Source organism: Macaca thibetana, chromosome 8 (assembly GCF_024542745.1).
Source record: "Macaca thibetana thibetana isolate TM-01 chromosome 8, ASM2454274v1, whole genome shotgun sequence".
Taxonomy (NCBI): Eukaryota; Metazoa; Chordata; class Mammalia; order Primates; family Cercopithecidae; genus Macaca; species Macaca thibetana.
In genome coordinates, this window is record NC_065585.1 from 138,914,738 (window position 1) to 138,937,447 (window position 22,710).

A 22,710-nucleotide genomic window follows, 5' to 3' on the forward strand; every position below is an offset into this window, starting at 1 on the left:
GTACTCGCGAGGAGCTTCTCTTATCTTTAGTTTGGTGCCGCTGAATAAACCGGCATGGTTATGATCCACTCTGCCAGAAAGGAAGCACTCACAATCCACTGGTCTCCAGTGACAGAAGGAGTGGTGTGGAGACTGAGATGAGTGACCTACATGACCAACAGGTTTCGGTGATAATGGAGCACTGTTTGCAGCTGTGGCTCAGGTGTGCGTCCTGCCCACCCAACCTTTCACCCCACTCTGAATCAGTAACCACTCCCTCAGCTGTGAAATAATCAAATAGCATTGAGAAGCAAAAGCTATGGTGAGAAGCTGGCATGAAAAGAAATCAAATTATTCCCCTCCTGAAGTATGAGAGTTTCTGTAATGGTTTTGTTACCAGAAAGGGGTCCGGATCCAGACCCCAAAAGAGGGTTCTTGGATCTCGCGCAAAAAAGAATTTGGGGCGAGTCCATAGAGTAAAGTGAAAGCAAGTTTATTCGGAAAGTTAAGGAATAAAGAATGGCTACTCCTCAGAGCAGTGGCCTGGGCCACTCAGCTGCTTGTACTTGCTGTTATTTCTTGATTATATGCTAAATGAGTGGCGGATTATTTGTGAGTTTTCTGGGAAAGGGGTAGACAATTCCTTTAACTAGGGTCTCTCCCCTTTTTAGGCCCTGTAGAGTAACTTCCTGGCATTGCCATGGCATTTGTAAACTGTCATGGTGCCAGTGGGAGTGTTCTTTTTAGCATGCTAATGCTTTTTAATTCATGTATAATGAGCAGTGGGGATGACCAGAGGCCACTTTAGAAGCCATCTTGGTTTTGGAGGATTTTAGCCAGCTTCTTTACTACATCTTTTTATCAGCAAGGTCTTTGTGACCTGTACCTTGTGCCGACCTCCTATCTCATCCTGTGACTTAGAATGCTTGACCTCCTGTGAATTTAGCCCAGTAGGTCTCAGTCTCATTTTACACAGCCCCTATTGAAGATGGAGTCTCTCCGGATCGAACACCTCTGACAGTTTTAATATTCCAAGTCTGAACCATGATTACATTTTTTCCTGGCATTAGCAAGCTTTCTTGAAGACATGGGAGATACACAATTCTTGCTTTTAAATGCTGAACATGTTCAGCTTTGTACATTTGCTTTTTGGCATCAAGCAGAAAGTGTTTTATACCAGTTTCTGAGCTCCCGGGAATTCCCTGAGTGTTCACAGTGGAGGAGACTCCTGTAGCCTCCCCTGTACTCTCTAAGTTCCCTGGCTTTGTACCATCAAGCAGGGACTGGAAGAACCTGCATGATTGGCTGTGATTATACAGGTGTAGGGATCTTTGACATTTCACAGAAAATATATCACACCTAAAATCAACATATTCTTAGCAAAATGCAAAAGCAGAACATCACACAAACCGTTTCTTAGTAACTCCAGCACAGTCTGCTTCTTCCAGGGTTAGAAGAGGCCATTGATTCTATACCATTAAGTAATTACATCGCATTTAGAGACTTTGCTTTGGCCAGTAATTCATGTCTTTCAACATTAGAATCAATCCTCCTGAAAACAGAGGCCAAGGGAGGCAGAGCCCACATCCTTCTCTTTGCTGCCTGCTCCGAGGCTCCTGAGGATTTAAGGCAGGCTGGTCACAGCTGCCCACCCTGCCCTGTCTTCTCCCCCATCCCTCTGATGTGCGTGATTGATTGTGTCTCAATAAACCTTCATGTGGGAGAGTCCCTCATCAATGCTACTTTTTTCAATGGTCTTATATTTATGCCTGTCTGTTTTCATAAAGAGCCTATTCCTGTAATTTGTTTCAACGTAGAATTCAATGCTGCCTTCAGTTCTTTCCAGATAATACACTCACACCAAAATGAGTAAACTGCAAGGATTTACTGTACATTTTAAGGGGAAAAGGAAACCATATTTCTATATTGAACCTCCTCCACAGTGCCCAGCTTATAAATGTCCATTGGCCGGGACTTTTTCTTTCCAAGTCATGTTTTCCAGGTCACCATCTCTAACCTGGGTTCTCCTCTCCCAGGCTCCTCACCTGAAGCAGCACCTGCATCCCAGGCTCAGGAGCTCAAGGCTTTCTTCTTCCAGGGTCTTCTACTGAAAGACTTGGTCTCTTTAGCACTCATGGGAATATAGTTAATTAGGCCAGGCACGGTGACTCTGAGCTCAGGAGTTCAAGACCAGCCTGGTCCACATGGTGAAACCCCGTCTCTACTAAAAGTACAAAAAAAAAAAAAAATAGCCAAGTGTGGTGGCATATGCCTGTAATCTCAGCTACTTGGGAGACTGAAGCAGGAGAACTGCTTGAACCTGGGAGGCGGAGATTACCGTGAGCCTAGATCACACCACTATACTCCAGCCTACGTGACAGAACGAGACTCCACCTCAAAAATAAAATAAAATAGTTAATTGAATGGTCTCCTGAAAATAAACAGAGCTATAAACGCAGGAATATTTTTTTCTCAATTTGGGTAAGAAAGATGTGCATTAAGAGTTTCTTTACTTGAGGTTATTTCCGGGCAGGCAAATACATGTTTTAATTGATTTTCCCTTGGTGTCTTCTTCTTTTTAGATGGCATGAATTATGTGGCTTAGTTGGTTTTCCCATATAAAACCTCACATTTGTATCAAGAGCTTATAAAATGCATATTCTTTGCAAAGAAGAATAAATGTAAAATTTTGCTTCCAATCCAGTGATACATGTTTTAATTCATTGACTAGTAATGGCTTGTCCAACCTGATTTTTCAACCATGAGAGAGGAATGATTTTGAGATACAAAATGTCCCTCAGTCACTAAATCAAAACTGCTCCACTGAGGTGTTGCAAGTGAGTCCTCCATGCATTCGGATTTATTTTATTATTGTTGTTGTGGTTTTCACATCGACTGTAACAGAGGTGCGGTCAAGGAGCAGCATGTAGCTGTAGCTTAGAGCATTTGCGGTGTTGAAGGGTGATCATAAAACCTGTCACAATACGTTTCCGGCTTTTCCCGACAGGTGTGCACACATTCGCACTGCTTCCCACTTCCAGCACCTCAGAGCCCCGGAGGAGGACATCCTGCCTCCGAAGAAACATGGTTGTCTGACCTGAGAAGTCAATCATTTTGTTGATCACCCTCTATTCCAGGCTGACCTCATTCCTGCTCACTTTTCCACTGGGCTGATTTCAATTTGGCTTCACGGCAGTGTGAAATATTTACTAAAAGATAGAGAATGATGATGACAGACAATAGAATTTCTCTCGGATGCCGTCTGAAATGTCCAGGCGAAGGGCCAGAGCCAGAGGACTGGCAGGGAGGAGGAAGTCACAGAGCACGGTCTGATTTCCACCCACCCGCTTCCCAGACATTCCGTGGAGCTGTGATGTCTCCATTCCACAGCTTCTCCCTGTCCTACTGTCTCAAATACTTAAAATTGGTCTCTTCACTTTCTAAACTTCTTCCTCTAAAAATCTTTCTTCGTAATTTATCCAGTTGCAGGTGTTCTTCATTTATTGTCATTTTCCTTGAAAATAGACCACTATCAAATTCATGAAGAAAGTGACCTGGGTACACATGGCCCTTGGTGCTATATTTCTCCTCATTTTGGGAACTTGGAATGACAGTGATACCCTGTATCTCTCAAAGATAAAAATATATTTGCATAGCTCTCAAATATACAAGTAAGCGATGCAATACCTGAAGCCTCTTAGATAAGTGGAACCTTTGCCACGATAGCGGGTATTTTGTAAGCAATCCAGCATAAGTAGAAAAACCACCACTGGCAATAGTTCTTCATTTTGTGAAAGATCTTTGAGATGATTGTGGAAGCCTCTATGGGATATCTTTTTTTTTTTTTTTCTTCACACCATTATTCAACTCTAACAAAATACTCAGGCATGACAAAAATAATTTCAAGAACTATTTTGTTATATGAATTGAGAATCCCTAATCTGACTATCCAAAATCCTAAATGCTCCAAAATCTGATATGTTTTGAGCACCAACATGACTCCACAAAGGAAAAATTTCACACCTGACCCCATGTAATGGACGAATCGCAATAGAAAATGCTGTCAACACTGTCTCATGCACAAAATAATTAAAAATATTGTATTTGTATTTAAAATATAAAATATTGTATAAAATGGCTGCCCACCAGAGCTTCTCCATGGTGCCAAAGAGCTGCTTCTTGCGCTTCTCAGGCTACATAAATCCGTCTGACTCGTGACCCATTTAAAGAGCAACTTGTTTTGTGGGAAACAATTGAGTATTAGCCAAACCCTAACAATTACTGTGTTTCATAAACCAAGTCATCATCTTAACAAGGATAAAGCATGTGTAGAAGGTGTATCAGGCTATGTGTATACGGCATGTATTAGACATAAATGAATTTCATGTTTAGACTTGGGTCCCATCCCTAAGATATCTTATTATGTTTACGCAAATATTCCAAAATCTATAAGAATTCAAAACCCGAAACACCAAACATTTCAGATAAAGGATACTCAACCTGTAATAGAATATTATAGTTACTCTGTATTTCATTTTTAGCTTGGAGAAGAATGATTCTGATAAACCATAAATTATTTTCCACATCAGTGCTGTTAGAAAGGTAGACACTTTTATTAATTTTTCCTTTTTATAGAAAATATCTCAACACCAAATTGAAATGTCATTCAATCAAAATAATCTGCCAATTTTCATTTTCATGGAACTGCTTCCCCAGCAGCAGTTACCCAAATCATGTCGGTTGTTGTTCTAATTCAACAGAAAATAAATAAATAAAACAGATTCTAGTGTGTTAGAAAAAGCTGTGGGAAGATAGAAGAGTTATTTTAAGAGAAAATGAGTACGTGAGCACATTCTGATAAAGGACTGTGCATTTAGGGTGAAGACACACAAGGACTGAGGAGGATAGAATCCCAGAGACAGTACCTGAATACTGTCTTTTTCATTGCAGAGGACAAAAGCAAAATACGCAAATTTCGAAGTGCATAACTATTTTCAGAGTTTGCCTGGTGTGACGGACCTCTTTGCCAATTGAAGTATTTTTTAATCTTTATCCCACGCTCCTTTTGATAAATAGGAATATCTCCTGTAGGTGGCAGTTTCTGCCATACAACCTGAATAGTTATCTCACCCCCCACATTGCACTGATACTCACCTGTCAGTACCTACTACCCAAAGAAGACCTGAGATACACACGCGTCATTCCATATACTTGGGTTTTCGCTTGCTGCAACAACGAAGGCCACCCATTATGCAGAACCTAGGAAAGTCTCAAGAGAGAACCGGAGGGACTTGCTATTTTTTCATTTTTTATTTTATTTATTTTTTTGGAGACAGAGTCTCAATCTGTCGCCGAGGCTGGAGTGCAGTGGCGCGATCTTGGTTCACTGCAACTTATGCCTCCCAGGTTCAAGCGATTCTCCTGCCTCAGACTCCCGAGTAGCTGGGATTACAGACATGTGCCACCACACCTGGCTAATTTTTGTATTTTTTAGTAGAGACGGGGTTTCACCATATTGGCCAGGCTGGTCTCAAACTCCCGACCTCAAGTGATCCACCCTTCTCGGCCTCCCGAAGTGCTGGGATTACAGGCGTGAGCCACCGTACCCAGCCAGGGCCTGTTAAGATTTGGGCTCATCCTAGGTGACTTTAGGGAGGACTAAAGGCAACACGATTGCATGTGGAACAGGTGTTCTCATTAGGAAATCTACCCTCTTAACTGTAAACACAGTGCTTGTAGAGCAGATGTCCTGGACCTACTCATTTTACATAACTGAAACTTTATACCCATTCAAAAGTAGCTTCCCGTTTTCCTGTTCCCCAGCCCCAAGTAACTACCAGTGTAAATCTCTCTGGTTCTGTGAGTGCCACTACTTTAGATCTCCCCACAGAAGTAAAATCATAAGGTGTTTGTCCTCTGAGACTGCTTATTTGCTTATTTCGGTTAGCGTGATGTCCTCAAGGTTCATCCGTGTTATTACAGATAGCAGAATTTTCTTCTTTTTCAAGGCTGTATAGTATTCCATTGAGTATCTGCTCCACGGTTTCTTTATCTGTTCATCTGATGATAGACATTTAAGTTGTTTGCACATTTAGACTATTTTGAAGAATGCTACAATGAATGTGAGAGTACCGATATTTCTTTGGGATCCCAATTTAAATTCCTTTAGATAAGTATACACAAGTGAGATTGCTGGATCTGATGGTAGTTTATCTTAATATTTTTATTGCATCACAATGGCCATATTATAAGAAATCATTCATGTGGTAGATTTTCTCATTAGACTGTGAGGCCTGTGAGGACAAGTGCACCTTGTTAGTCACCTCACTATCACCAGCAGGATGATTAAATGTAATCGCCTGAATATCAATCAGTCCTCATAAGGCACTGAGTCTTTTTATGCTGTTTTCCTCATCTGAAGTGAGGACACTGAGATGGTCCTGAGGACGAAGTGCAGTTGGGAACGTGCTCCTCAAATCATTCTCTATAGCGATTGTTGGAGGCTTTATTAACTTCTCTATCTGCGCCAGCTCTGCGTGGTCCCAGTTCCTGAAATCATTCTCTATAGCGATTGTTGGAGGCTTTATTAACTTCTCTATCTGCACCAGCTCTGCGTGGTCCCAGTTCCTGAAATCATTCTCTATAGCGATTGTTGGAGGCTTTATTAACTTCTCTATCTGCACCAGCTCTGCGTGGTCCCAGACCTTCAAATCATTCTCTATAGCGATTGTTGGAGGCTTTATTAACTTCTCTATCTGCACCAGCTCTGCGTGGTCCCAGCTCTTCAAATCACTCTCTATAGCGGTTGTTGGAGGTGTTATTAAATTCTCTGTCTGCATCAGCTCTCCTTGGCCCCATCTTAAACCCACTTCCCACACAACATCCTGGCTTGCTGATGGAGATACAGATGGCTGTGTTCTGTGCTTTGCTTCTAGCTGTTCCTCGTACCAGCGACACCCAGTGCAGCTCTGTCCCCGAGCCCAGATACGGAAGGAGAATCGGTTCTGAGTTTTCGGCAGGCTCCATCGTCCGATTCGAGTGCAACCCGGGATACCTGCTTCAGGGTTCCACGGCACTCCACTGCCAGTCCGTGCCCAATGCCTTGGCGCAGTGGAACGACACAATCCCCAGCTGTGTGGGTAAGCGGTGTCCCTAAGCGGGAATTACGGGCACAGGGCTGCCCACCAGAACTGTGTGGTGATGCCAAAGAGTTGCTTCTCGTTCTTCTATCCAGGCTACGTAAATCCATCTGGCTCATGACCCATTTAAAGGGCAATTTGTTTCATGGGAAATAATTGAGTTAGTAGCCAAACCCTAAAAATTACTGTGTTTCATAAAACAACTCATCATCTTAGTAAGGATAAAGCATGCTTCCCTTCTCCATATTTGTGAAGTAGGCCATCAACTCTAAAGTCATGAGTATGGAGCATAATTTCGTTTTGGGAAAAAATCATTATCATGTTGATTTGCTATGTTACTTGTGTAACGTCCTTTTAATAAATTGGTGCTGATGAATATTTGAAAAGTAATAGATAAAATGCAGGCTGAATAACAATGACCTTGTTGTAGTTTACCTGCTTCATTTTGTGTGGAAAACCCTAGTACAATCATGATTAGCACTGGAATCATTTGTACATTTTAAGCGCCTCTTCTCTTGACTTTGCTCATAAATCCCATTAATATCATTTGGAGATGCATGTCTGCATGGAGAAGAGAAGACTCTGCCAAGGTCCTTAAATTATAGTAGGTAAATTATTCTAAACAGAATTCACTTTGGAGATGCCATCATTAGACACCGTCCCGTCTTAGAGAACTTGCATAGATTTCTTTATAGACTCAAGATCTATAACTCAGTAGCATAACAGGTAATAATCAATTATATTGCTAATTTAAAAGAGAAAACACTAAATTTTACCTTGGCTCAAAATGCCATTTAACGTATCATTGTTCACGTACATTTTCTCTCACTGGTCACACAGTGAAAGAAAACTGCATGCCAAATCAACACTGTACCGTGGCACTTTATTTCATGACATGTGATTCTGTCTTTTAGTACCATGCAGTGGTAATTTCACTCAGCGAAGAGGTACAATTCTGTCCCCTGGCTACCCTGAGCCCTACGGAAACAACTTGAACTGTATATGGAAGATCATAGTTACGGAGGGCTCGGGAATTCAGGTGAGTCCTTGAAGTCCACAGTCTACAGCAGGGCTCAGCTGGGGTCTGTGGGCTGCTTTCTTTCGTTCTTTTGTTCTTTCTTTCTTTCCATCTCTCTCTCTCTCTCTTTTTTTCCTTTTATATTGGTTATTTTAAATACATAGACTATACTCTGTTTCCCTTCTCTTAGTATTTCCACAAAATATTTCTAATCGTGTTTCTATATTTTGAATAAATATAATTTTTTAGAATAAAATTTAAATTTTTTAGAATAAAAACTATCAAAAGTACCATTTGTAGAAATTGTTCTCTTGGCCAGGTATGGTGGCTCATGCCTGTAATCCCCACATTTTGGGAGGCCAAGACAGTCAGATCACTTGAGATCAGGAGTTCGAGACTAGCCTGGCCAACATGGTGAAACCCTATCTCTACTAAAAATACAAAAATTAGCCAGGCACGGTGGTATACACCTATAATCCCAGCTACTAGGGAGGCTGAGGCAGGGGAATTGCTTGAACTCAGGAGGCGGAGGTTGCAGTGAGCCAAGATCATGCCATTGTACTCAAGCCTGAGTGACAGAGCAAGACTACATCTCAAAAAAAAAAAAAAAAAAAAAAAAAAAAAAAGAAAAGAAAAATAAATTGTTCTTTCATGGTTTGTTTTTTAAATTTTGCCAGATAGATAGATAGATGGATTTTCATGATTAAGGGGGGTGTGTGTGTGTATATATATATATATATAAAATATTATGGTATTGGAGGCATGATTAAGGTATATATATAAGTATATATACAGGTACAGGTATATACCTATATATACACCTTAATCATGAAAAACCCCAATACCCTATCTAATTAGACTAATTATGTTAAGCCAAAAATCAATATTAACTTAATGTTATGGTTTGGTAGATCCAAGTGATCAGTTTTGCCACAGAACAAAACTGGGACTCCCTTGAGATCCACGACGGTGGGGACGTGACCGCACCCAGACTGGGAAGCTTCTCAGGTAAGATGGAATCAATTTCCTCACCTTTGTGACTCAAAATCTGCAAACACCAAGAAAACAACCTAAATAACAACAAACACTCCACGTAGACATTTTCTACACAACTCTCTGTCTCCATAAGGGTTGCTCTAGTGCTGAAAGTCTTAGAGTAAGACCATCAAGAAACAGGTGAGAAAAAAGAAGGCTGTGTTCTCCACGAGCAGGAGATCGATCTAAAAGTGTCAGGCAGCACAGCTTTGACGTGTGGCAGGTTCTCAGGCTAGCAGCAGAAGCCAGGAATAATAATGTAAGGCAGCGAAGAGGCAGAGGTTAGGAAACAGTTCTCACCTCTTCAAATGCACAGCCTGACATTAGGCAGTCTGGGACTATTACACAGAGCATGTGGGCTCAGCTAGTCCTGAGATTCTACTCTACTCATATGTAGCCAGAGATGAAATTGTAGTCCACGACAAGTCCACCCTCTCTTACTCTTCCTTGCACCTCCGACCCTCATGAATGCGCCCGCCTTGAAGATTCTGCTTTCCAAATGCCCTGTAAGTAAGTCTCCTCTTCCTGTTGCCCTGGTGCGTCATTCGGATCTCAATTTTGCTTTTGTTTAACAGTATATCCTGCCTCTAGATGCATGACACCTCCCTCTTTCACTTTGTGTAATAGCATTAGGACTCAAACTTCATGAATGGAAGAGAAGTGATGATGATCAATATTGCCATTGTCACCCTGGTCATCACTGACCCTGGTCATTACTGACCCTGGTCACCACTGTCCTCACAGTCGCCCACAGTTCCTGAGCCTTTACTTTGCCCCATTATGAATGTGTGTTAACATGAATGCTTAATTTTATCTTGAATAGCGTCAGGCGCGGTGGCTCACGCCTGTAATCCCAGCACTTTGGGAGGCTGAGGCGGGCGGATCCCCTGAGGTCAGGAGTTCGTGACCAGCCTGGCCAACATGGCAAAACCCCGTCTCTACTAAAATTACAAAAACTAGCCAATATGACAGCACCAACTAAGTTCTAAGGGATTATTATCTCTCTTTTACCAATGAAGAACAAAGATTAGGTACTAGAGAATTGTCCAAGATGACACAGAAAAAGTAATATTTTCCATGAGTGCCTTCTTGCTTGCAGCAGCTGACTCCTTCTATCCCATTGGTCTGAATTCTGTCCGTTGTTTATCTCTACTGCAAAGGGAGGCTGGAATATATATGTATATATTTTTCTTAACTTTATTAAATATTTCTTCCCTAAACATTTCCATTCTACTTTTACTCAACAGGTTAAAAAAATAAAGAAAATAGATAGTGTACAGGCCATTCACAATGTCTAATACAACTTTCATTTTATCACTTCAAATGGTTCAAAGATCTTATCTCTGGTTCTCAGCAAATAAAACCATATTTTTATTTGGGCATGGTCATTTAAGGTGTTGGGCAATAAAATGCCAACCTACCATCTTATTGTTATTTGTCACTCACAATCTATGTTTGTCTGTCTGTGTACTATTTATACTTTTAGGAACTTTTATTTCAAATAACCCATTACTGTCCTTAAAAGCTAGAACTCAAGGCCCATCTCCACTAGGAAGCCCCTCGTTCTTCCCCTGAGCACATAGCTCTTGGAATAGTTTAGCTTAGCATGTGATCTCTTAAAGTACCTGCTAGATACCAGGCACTGTGTTTGTTGTTAGGAATAAAAGATAAGACCTCTGTCATTAAAAACCATCAACAACACAAGTTAAAATCTACACAGATGCCAACATTTAATGTAATTATATAAATAATATTTGGTAAATAGACAGCATTACAGGCAGGTGATGGGTGTTATAGGAGGGAAAAAAAGTCACACTTTTTTTAAGATTTAAGAGAAAAAAAACTACCTGGCAAAAATTAAAATATCTTAACAGATGAGTAAAATATAGCTAGACAAGTCAGTGAAAGAGAGAGAGGATAATCCTTCAGGTCACAGGAGCCACGCAGTCTGTGTCCATTTCTGTATTCTACACTCAAATATTGAATTGGGTTGGTCATTTTTAAGTAAAGTATTCTTTTATTTTCTGGAGATTTAAGTTTCTTCAGAATCTATATTAATCTCTGAGTGTCACCCACAATTCCTAGCACCTACCGCACAGTCTATGAATTCAATTGGTAAAATCTGCTTACAACGGGCGTGTTTTGCCACTTTTAATCTGAGGATCAAATCTTATCATTCACATATATTTGGATTTATCAACTGTTGTACAGCAACCTCATATTAAGCCTTCCCTTGAGTAACTATCACAAGTGAGCTTAGCTTCAGATGTGTAATATTTTCATATATCCTAATTAATATTAGAAATAGGCTAATTTTTCAAAAGAGAGTATTTAATATGGAATTAAGTTTTTAACCTAATGTTCTCAGTCATAAATCCATGACAGAACACATTTTACACACAAATGCAAGCATTACCAGCAGAAAGCAGGAGATGGCAAAATTAAAATAGCTGCATGTTGGATTAGCCAAAGTTAGCAGGGAAATGCCTTACTAATGAAAAAAGAAGTGACCACATTACCTCTATATGCATGAAAAATAACAACAATCTCCTTCTTATTAACTTCAGTTTTTGGAGTTGGCCAGGAGAAAATTTGAAAAGATATGTTTGAAATAAACACCACTGCAATGCAATTCTGACACTAATTTCCTGGAGTTAGCACAGAGTTCGTGCACTTCATGCTTCTCCACAGGACTCCCCTCTGACATCAGCTCCAAGCCCTGGGGTCACCTAGGACACCTGCACTCTCATCAACTGGCTACCAATTTAGGGGGTCCGTGGTCCCTTCTGTTCTTGATAGTTCGCTAGAGTACCTCGCAGAACTTGAGAAAGCAATGGACTTATACATATGATTAAGATTATATTACAAAGGACACAAACCAGGACTGGCCAGATGAAGAGACTCATAGGGTGACATCTGGGAAGGTCCCAAACAGGAAGCCTCTGTGTCCTCAGGACTTCCAGCACTTCAAAGTGCATCATCACCCGAGCTTTGGTGCCAGAGTGTTTACAGGGTTTTGCTGACACAGGCAAGGTTGATTGAATTATTGGCTACAGGGTTGAACTTAACCTCCAGCTCCCTTCCCTGCCCAGAGATTGGGAGGTTGCGCTGATATCACATGGCTCAATGCCTCGACCCTCTAATCCTATTACTGGTCTTTCCAGCTTGCCCATCCCCCTTCCTGAGTTACCATAATCATAGTCATCATCACAATGACCACAAACGGTGTGGTGTGAGAAGCTCCTCCATGGACCACAAAGGCACTCCTGCCACCTGGGAAATACCAAGGGCTTAGAGTTTACCTCCTGGATATCAGGGATAAAGAGCAGAACAATTCTTTGTTACATAATAACTAATATATCAATGATGTGAGCAGAATTTATACTATTTTTTTTTGCCTTTTTCATATTTCTGAGATGTAACATATACCATGGATAAAAATACTTATGATAAAATACCAAGAAAATACAGGTTAAAATACAGGTGTTAGCCTTATAACCTTTTAATCTTTTCTCATAATATTTGATTTTCATCACAACATTTTAGGATACATGTTGGCTTACATGATTGTGGTGGCTCATGTCTGTAATCCCAGCACTTTACGAGGCCACGGTGGGAGAATTGCTTGAGCCCAGGAGTTTGAGACCAGCATTGGGCAACATAACAAAACACCATCTCTACAAAAGATTTGCTTTTTAAGTTGGCCAAGCACGCACCTGTGGTCCCAGCTACTCAGGAGGCTGAGGTGGGAGAATTGCTTGAACCCAGGAGGCAGAGGCTGCAGTGAGCCCAAGATCCTGCCCCTGTACTCCAGCGTGGGCAACGGAGTGAGACTCTATCTTAAAAAAAAAAAGTTGTCTCATACAAATAATTATGAAATATTAGCTTGTTGCTTTCAATTTCCTTAGTAAAAAATGCAAAGATGTAAATGTTTTAGAAAACTAAGTTAAATAAAATAAATAAAATATATGAATGAACAATAACCCTACTATCAAATTAAAAAATTTAGTAACTATTATATGAAGATGTATAGCCAGTTTAAAATAATGTGATTAGGTCTAACAACATAAAATACCATTGTTTTCTATAATAAGTCTATAAATTAAGAGAGTCAGGCTGATAAAATGTTTTCATATTCACTTAAATTGAATTTTTTATATCTAAAATTAATTTTATTAAAGAATATACATCTGGGTACAATATTGCAAGTGTACATGTTCTGAAGTTAAACAGACCACTCACTTTTCACAGTTTAACATTTAGACATTTATATTTTTTGAGAGGCTGTGGAGATGTCTGATATAGGAGTGGTTTATAGTTATTCTAAGATGTTTTCACGTTTTAAGACAACGGTTTTCTTGTGAATGAGCCTCATCAACCTCCAATCATCCTCATCTCAGCTGCTTTCTGTCCTTGTCCCCTATGCATATCGTGGGGAAAATATGAGAAGAACCATGTTCACAAATTAGGAATGTATTTCTTTAGGGCTGTGGCCACTGTGAATATCAAGTCCATTTGTATGTTCGCTCGGAAAGAACAATCAGGAAGACGTCCGAATTTGACTCTGATGCACCATATAGTGGTCGATATTCCGAAGGGGCAGTAGAGAAGGGAACACTCTTGCTCTGTGTTTCTCCTGGGCAGTTTAGTCTGAAAACATCTGGCCCCTCTAGCTTTCATTTGCTCCTCCCCAAGTGAAGAGGAACGAGTGCTGTGGCTGGTGAGGGCCAACCAGAATGAAGGGATGGTAGGCTCATCTAGTCGTGTGTCTGAAGATTGCCTTTACTCAGTCACTGAGTAAATCGTTATAATCACATATACAATCACATATATATTATATAATATATGTCATGTAATATAGAGATTATATATAATGTATGACATCTGTTATAATATATAGATTATATATTACATGTATATATAAAATATAAAATATATATTATCTATTATATATAATATATGACATATATGACATATATAATCTATATATAATATAATAACATATAATATATGTCATATATGTCATATGGTTATATATAATACATGAAAAATATATACATATATACATATATATTATTATTTATATATTATATAATATATTAATGTATACTATATATTAATATATAATATGTATTACATCTATATATTATTTATTATATATCTTTCAGATTTTTTTTAATGAGACAGAGTTTCGCTCTTGTTGCCCAAGTTGGAGTGCAATGGCATGATCTCAGCTCACTGCAACCTCTGCCTCCCGGGTTCAAGCGATTCTCCTGCTTCAGCTTCCCAAGTAGCTGGTATTACAGGCATGTGCCACCACACCCAGCTAATTTTGTGTTTTTAGTAGAGACAGGGTTTCTTCATGTTGGTGAGGCTGGTCTCGAACTCCTGACCTCAGGTGATCCACTTGCCTCTGCCTCCCAAAGTGCTGGGATTACAGGCATGAGCCACTGTGCCTGGCCTAAAATCATTATTTCTAGTCTCTCTTTTGCCTCTGTTCTCCTAATAACAGTCCAAGCAGACCCCGTTGTTCTCTTTCCTTATGTTTCACCTGAGACCAGGTATCTAAGAGGGCCTTCCATCCTTTTTTGCCTCTGCAACCTTTTGGTTCGCAATTTTTGGAGATCAACTTTATAGTTCTCCTGTTCTCTCTCAATACGTCGCTCCCTTCCTGTGTACTACAAGTCGTAAGGCCCAAGGTCTAATGAAGAAAATAGCAAAGCAAACACCGGCCTCAGGTTTCGTGTGTTCACCCCACACAAGTTTTCCAAAGCCCAGCCTCCTTTTCTTTTGAGGGCTACATGGCATTTGTTCCAATTTAGAAAGCAGAACTTCCTTTTCCTTCTGGCTGTGCATCTTTTCTTTCTTCACTCTGGGCCAGGCATCTGGAAGTGTGAAGAAAAAGTGGCTCTTTGTGCACAAACAGGATTTGCTCACAGTTCCTGTTCATGTTGTCAGGGGTAGAATGAATGCGAAAATGGAAATGACGAAGGCTAGGATGGGCCTGTTTGCATTGGATTTGAATTAGGGATATTGAGGTGAATGCATGGTTTGAATTAGGGACATTGGGGTGAACGCTTGGTTTTAGTATATATATATAGCTATAGACATAAATATAGTGTGTATGTGTGTATGTACATATTTTATTTTCTACCTCTGTCTTTTGAGAGGTATAAACAACAGCCCAGTAGCACCCAAATTCTGCTTTCTAACTACCCTTCTAAACACCATTCTCCCATTAAAGGAAACAGCATTTCTTGGAGAAATACTGACTACCAAGCTGTGGTAGGAATACATCGAGACAAACCATTTTGTATGAAATAGACCTTTATGATCTGGCATGGCGGCTCACGCGTATAATCCCAGCACTTTGGGAAGCCAAGGTGGAAGGATGACTTGAGGCCAGAAGTTTGAGACCAGTCTCGGCGACATAGCAAGACCTCATCTCTACAAAAATAAAAAAAAAATGAGCTGAGTAGGTGGTGTGCATCTGTAGTCCCAGCTACTCAGGAGGCTGAGGTGGGAGGATGGCTTGAGCCCAAGAGTTCAAGGCTGCAGTGAGCTGTGAACGCACCACTGCACTCCAGCCTGAGTGACAGAGGGAGACCTGTCTCTAAAACAACAGCAACAACAACAAACATAGAAATTTGTAACTTTATACTGACAAAATTAGATTAATGAACTCATAAAATGAATGAAAATTAAAGCTTTCCGTGGCTGCAGAATGCCAGCTCATACGTGGAGAAGGGTGAATGTCATTGTCTGGCAGGCCTTTTCATAATGGGCTCAGGCTGGAATGTCAGGACACAACAAGTTAGTGGGTGAAGTGTTGATGAGAAACAGGACTCTCATCATCCTCGTGCCTCTCCGCTGTGAATCCTAAGTCCTAACAAGGAGTAAAAAGGTGCCTTCAGCGTGGAGGGGTTTTACAGACACCTCTCTCACCAAGTGACACAAGATCGTCAAGAATGGGCTGTTGTATGCATTGGTATACTGAGAAACTCACTCTCAAAAACAAAAAGAAGAAGGAGAAGGGGGAAGGCGGAAGGAGGAAGAAAGAAGAAGGAAGAAGGAGCAGCAGCAGCAGTTCAAATTATTGTGTCACATTGCAATAGCTGTGGCATACATATTCCAACCACAGCTGATGGCAAGCAGTTGATATGAATTCACAGTCATACTGAGCGGCATCGGGAAGCGATGCTGGAATCAGCATCTGTGAGCCCGCGTGGGGCCAGCCCCCTCCCACCACGGGAGCTCAGCAGTAAGAAGCCCTCGGAAGAATGCAGCACCCCACTTTCTATTCTCGCCCCAAATGCATGGCCTCATATAATCATACAGAGCATCAGACAAACGCAACTTAAAACAAAAATAATCCCACAAAAGAACTTGCTTATTTTTTTTTTCAAAAGTGTTAAGTTCATGAAAGACAGGGAAAGACCAGAATACTCTTCCAGACTAAAGAAAACAGAGGGTTTAACACAGGATGCCCTGAGTGATTCCAGTAGAGTCCTGTCCTCTCCAAGCCCTGAGGGCAGATGGATGGAATTTAAAGGAGGTCAGCGGATGACATGTCATATCTGTGTTACGTTTTTGATTTAGAGAACTGTTTTGTTTTAAAAAAGTGGACACTGGATTTTTATGAGAAATGAGTCATCATGCTTGTAACTTGCTCATAAATCATTTAGAATAAAATAATTTTATACATACACATATAGAGATAGACTTAATTCTATCTATAGAGAAATAGTAGATGTTTCAGTTTTATTATACTACACTTGCAACTTTTCTGTAAGTTAGAAATTATTTCTTTCTAAAGTTTAGAATGAATTTTTTAAAAACATTTTATATGGAGAAATGACAAGTCAGCCATAAAGTTTGAATGTGTTAAAGCGTTATCAACATTTAAACTGTTTTGTAATTATGATATTTTAAAAATGTTTATAAAGGAGATAATAAACCATTTACAAAGTTAGGTATTGAATACAAACAAGAGTGAGTAGTCATAAGAGGTACATATTTCAGAAAAAATAATTGATGTCCATCATTCAATGTTTTAGTATTTTATTTCTATTTGGACAAACATATGTATGTAGGTATTTTATCGGAAGCCACTTAACGTCATTTTTTGGAAATAGACAGGTTATAAAGTATAAATGAATAAAATAGAACAAAATAAATACAACTTTGTGGCTGACAATATTAAAGAGAGGTAAATATCACCATGCTGAGAGGAGAACCTTCAGGGACTATCATACAGTTTCTTTTTCCTTTGTTATGTATTGTTCTATCCAGGCCACAGTAAAACTATATGATCAAAAACATTCTGCCTATGGCACCATTTAAATAAATCACTCCGTTGCATTTTGTGCAGGGGCATAAGCTGCTTCTTATAGGCCATTCTGAGAAGATCCCAATGTGGAAGCTGCTGCAGGAAAGTGCCCTCTGCAGCTGTGCCTAGGTGCCCAGCCCAGCATCGTGCTCCCAGCTGCCCCTGGCGGTGGGTTCCCGTTTCTCCTGTGTGCCACCAGAGCACCCAGATCCCACATTATTCACAGGATAGCAAATGATTCTTTTTCATAACAGGAGTGCAAACAGGGCTGTCATTCATGGACCTGCTTGCTGAATTAACAATCACTGTTAGAGGGGCCTGAGGACTCACAAAGCACTTTCAAATGTACAGTTCACTTGTTACTCACACACAAGAGACTGGTGATCACCTTTCCTTTATGGAACTGGACCATACCACAGCATTTTCAGTGACTAGGGGTGGCAGAAGTAAGTGGCATCAGAAGTAGGCTTTTCTCCAAACATTGTACGTTCTCACAGATATGTGAGAGCTAAGCTATGAGGACGAAAAGGCATAAGAAGGATATAATGGACTTTCGGGACTTAGGGGGAAGAGTGGGAGGGGGGTGAGTGATAGAAGACAACAAATATGGTGCAGCGTCTACTGCTTGGGTGATGGGTGCACCAACATCTCACAAATCACCACTAAAGAGTTTATTCATGTAACCAAATAAACTACCTGTACCCCAATAACATGGAAAATTTTTTAAAAGAAGAAGTAGGTTTCTCTGATACCACTGTAATACGTCCAGAGAAGATGAACAAAAAAGTCAAACAGGCCGGGCGCGGTGGCTCAAGCCTGTAATCCCAGAATTTTGGGAGGCCGAGGTGGGCAGATCACAAAGTCAGGAGATCGAGTCCATCCTGGCCAACACGGTGCAACCCCATCTCTACTAAAAATACAAAAATTAGCTGGGCGTGGTGGCACATGCCTGTCATCCCAGCTACTCAGGAGGCTGAGGCAAGAGAATCACTTGAACTAGGGAATCAGAGGTTGCAGTGAGCCGAGATCACGCCACTGCACTCCAGCCTGGTGACAGTGAGACTCCGTCTCAAAAAAAAAAAAAAAAAAAAAAAAAGTCAAACACTGTGTATGGAATACCTGCATGGGAGATGACTATGCTAGGGGCTGGAGGACATTAAACACATTTTAAAATGTAAAAGCTGGAGTCTCCCATCCCAACGAGGGTACAATTGAAAAAACTGTACCAAGTGTGAAACACTGTATGAGAAGTGAAACTGAGCTGATGCTTCTGTCATTGGTAGGTGGAAAGTGAAGAAGAAACATGGTTTTTAAAAGGATTTATAGTTAGTTAAATTGATTTAATGGAGTGGAAAAAGTAACTGATTATACCAAATTACAGGTAAAAACAGTCAAAAAGTAGTGCAGATGATATAATGAAAATGTATTTGGATAAATTAGTTAGATCTATAGTAATATATTGTTCTTTCTACAAATATTGTCCAAAAATACAAAAGTAATGCAATAGTGAGAGGACAACAAACATCATGGAAATTGAATAAAATGGGTAAAAAAATCAGTGCTTTAGTGGATGTCCCTTTTCTTCATAGTAAAAAGGGCTCTGAGTCGGGCCAATGAGCAAGTGCAGCTGACACTCCTTCCACTTCTTGCTTCCTTCCTCCTCCCTCACTGGTCTCTCTCCAAGGCTTTGGGTGTGCCCTGTTTTCAGTTGCACAACCAACACTTCGCTTCTTATAGAGGCTGTGGAAAGGAGAGAAAGTATAGTTTAGGCAGATTAATTTTCTCTTTGGAGACACACCAGGTTATCCGCTTGGCAACCACCCCTCATCTTTCCTCCATTGCCTGTTACATAGTTTACAGTAACTTCTCTTCAACATATTTAAGGTGATTAGCAAGGAGAGGTTTATAGTTTGTGACCCCATGACTTTTTAGTTAAAATATTATGTATGTATCTGTCTATTGTCTGTCTACTTATCTCTCTGTCTGTCTATCAAATCAAGGTCAAAAAGCAAAAGAGTTATATCAGCAAACACTTCATAAGTGTTTCTCATTCAACACACACAGTGTTCTTACAGTGAATTACGCACTAAGGATTCAGGCTTAAAATGACCCCACCTCCCAGAGAAAATACCCACCTTGGCAGCCAGGGAAAACCGATGGAGGAATAGACCCCAAATCTCAAGCAGGAACTCTACCTTCAAAAGGCTCTAAGAGTGTGCACACACACAAACACACATGCACGCCGTTAATAAGGAGAACATGTGGAGTTCTCTTTTCTCTGCTTTCTCGCTGTTTTTCTTCCAACACACTGCAGTAGCAGCTTCGGTACTGATTGGCCAAAAAAGGCACATGTTTAAACTATGGCGAACCTTTGTAAGCCCAACAGAAGATTCTGTTTGTTAGCCCAAGACCAAGAAGAAGTCCTTACCGTGTCATCAGATTATACCTGACAGAAGCTGCCTTTGCATTTGTAGCAGTGTATTTTACTGGGACCTTATTTCATCTCATTCCACTGGTATTTTTCCCAGCCTCATTCCAGGAGAGAGCCAGGTGTTCATACCTTGGCTCTAAAAGCAACTGGTATTCATACCTGTGGGTGGACCCCCTCCTGGAGTTAGTCTTTCAAAGGGCTCAGCTTTGGAAAGCAGAGAGGATGGTGGTGAAGGCAGATGTTGAAGGAGCTGAAGTGACTGACAAGAGGACAGTGATGGCCCTTCCCAGACCTGGGTGTCCTCTAGGAAATTAAGATATCATTGAATTCCTTGCAGGACCACAAGGATGTGACTGGGCCTTGAAAACAAAGTGGTAGCCTGATGCACTTAGGCTATATTTTGGACCAGGGACTTGTCAAAGAGCATTCTTTCAAAGGTGTGCACAACAACATGAAACTGCTAAAATTCAAGGGTCCGGGTGAGGTTGGAGAATGAGCTTATGTGAAGTAAGGAGTCAGGGACCCGAAAGTCTGAGACTATTGGCTATCCTGGGGCAGGAAAGGAATCCCCAGCCATGGTAAAGATTAAATTTCCCCATCTCCATAGGATGAGTTCTCAAAGCACAGTATAGATCAAGTTGACCTACAATTTCATTAAAAGACACATCTTATGCCCATGTATAGAAATAAAATGTGCAAGTGTTACTTAATTGTAAGCAGATTATTTTGTGTGCAGAACAAATGCATAAGAAGAAGGCAAATATCCATTCTGAAGCTCAGTTGATGGCTATTTCGTTAGCCCAGGCAGGAGATGAATGTGGTAAGAGTAGAATGGAAGACAGATTAAAGCTGTAACAGTCATATTTGGCATGGCACCGGTGGTCTGCTCATTGCCTTTAATGATTTGATGAGGTTCAAGTATTTGAGGCTCTGTCCTAATCAGGGAAGGTTCTGCTTTGCACGAAGTCAGAGAATAACTAGTATGTTTGGAAAATGGGTTAGTAGTTTATCTGGCTGATAAACCCATGTTTATCAAATGGAGTGAGTGACTTAGTTTGGGAAATAAGTGCTTATATTTGAATGAATGGAAATAGGAAAGTCAAAGTGAATCAAAAGAAGAAGGAATGAACATCCCAGGCCTATGATATGGAGCATCTTGAAGCAAGAAAAAATGATCCTGAAAAACCAAGTAATGATAAGAAGCTAGAAAAGCAAGCAGCAGTCAGATCACGCAGGGTCTTGGAGCCAAATCAAGGACTGTGAAATTTGGTCCTAAGATGACGAGGAATCTATGAGAATTTTAACATCATTTACATTTACATTTGTAAAGTGCTTTCTGGCTGCTGAACGGAGAATGCATTGAATTAGGAAAAGATCAGGCTCAAAAAAACAAGTTAGAAGATTATTGCACTAATTCTGGTTAACGTAAGGCTGCCTGCCCTGGGGTGATTGTTGTGAAGATAATATGAAGTAAGTGAAATAACTTGGGAAAATATTTAGAGAGCATGCCAGTTAGGGCCTGATGACTGATTGGAGGGCAGCTTGGGGTCATGGAGAAGGAGGAAGCTTTGACTCTGATGACGTGGATGAATGCCGATGGTACTGTTAAGAAACATTAGAGACCTACTTGATGTTTCAGGGATAGATAGATTAGGCGTTAAGTTTGACACACATAGTGTTTAAAAAGCCTCTTATAGGCTGGGCGCGGTGGCTCAAAGTAATTCCAGCACTTTGGGAGGCTGAGGCAGGCAGATCATGAGGTCAGGAGATCGAGACCATCCTGGCTAACACGATGAAACTCCATCTCTACTAAAAATATATTAAAAAAAAAAGCCTCTTGTAAAGAGACAGAGTCCTTGCCTGGGGTCATTGGTCTGATCAAATCTCTTGGGGACCGGACGCAGTGGCTCAAACCTGTAATCCCAGCACTTTGGGAGGCCGAGGCGAGCAGATCACTTGAGGTCAGGAATGTGAGACCAGCCTGGCCAACATGGTGAAACCCCATCTCTACTAAAAATACAATACTTAGCAGGACATGGTGGAGCATGCCTGTAATCTCAACTACTCAGGAAGCTGAGGCAGGAGAATCACTTGAACCTGGAGGCGGAAGTTGCAGTGAGCCAAGATGGCACCACTATACTCCAGTCTGGGTGACAGAGTGAGACTCCATCTAAAAAATAAAATAAAATCTGCTGGGGAATATTGGATCATTTAAGTGGTGAGCTAAGGATGATAGGCAATCTTATCTTTTCAATAATGTTGATCTGTTTTGAATAATTATCAACTTATTTCTTTGCTTTGTTATTTAAATTATCACTTCTCCCTTTACACCAGTGCTATGCTCAACGTAGCTCACTTGAATAATTTGTCTACACTGTAGTGAGTTTTACACAATGGATATTTCTTTGACATCGAGTATGTATACACTTCTAATTTAGAGAATGATTTTACAGAGTATTGAACATACACACATCAGGAAAAAGAGACTTAAACTTGTCTGTTATTTTTCCATATTATGATACATTCCACCAAAATGTCTCAAACTTCTGAGTGATGAACGATTTTCTTTTCCTCAGCACCTGCCAGCATCATTATTCCTTTCTTACCCTGGTCCTCAGTACCTGTATTGCCCTTTCCAATCGGTTAGTTACTGTGATGCAGGCTAGAACATTTTAAGTAAAGAAATCAGTGTGTCAAAATAGCCCTATATATTCCTTTTCATGCATCTTTAGTTGAAATCATTAACAGATCCAGGGGGAACGTTACTCAGCATGAGTCA

At 40.5% G+C, this 22,710-nt stretch overlaps 1 protein-coding gene across 1 annotated transcript in view; it reads left to right on the forward strand.

Annotated features, from left to right (window-relative positions):
• CSMD1 (CUB and Sushi multiple domains 1) overlaps window positions 1-22,710 on the forward strand; it is a 2,043,790-nt gene that overhangs the window by 1,780,846 nt on the left and 240,234 nt on the right. The window contains 3 exon segments of the mRNA XM_050802644.1: window positions 6,915-7,118; window positions 8,033-8,157; window positions 9,048-9,144. Coding sequence (XP_050658601.1) covers window positions 6,915-7,118; window positions 8,033-8,157; window positions 9,048-9,144 — 426 coding nt within the window.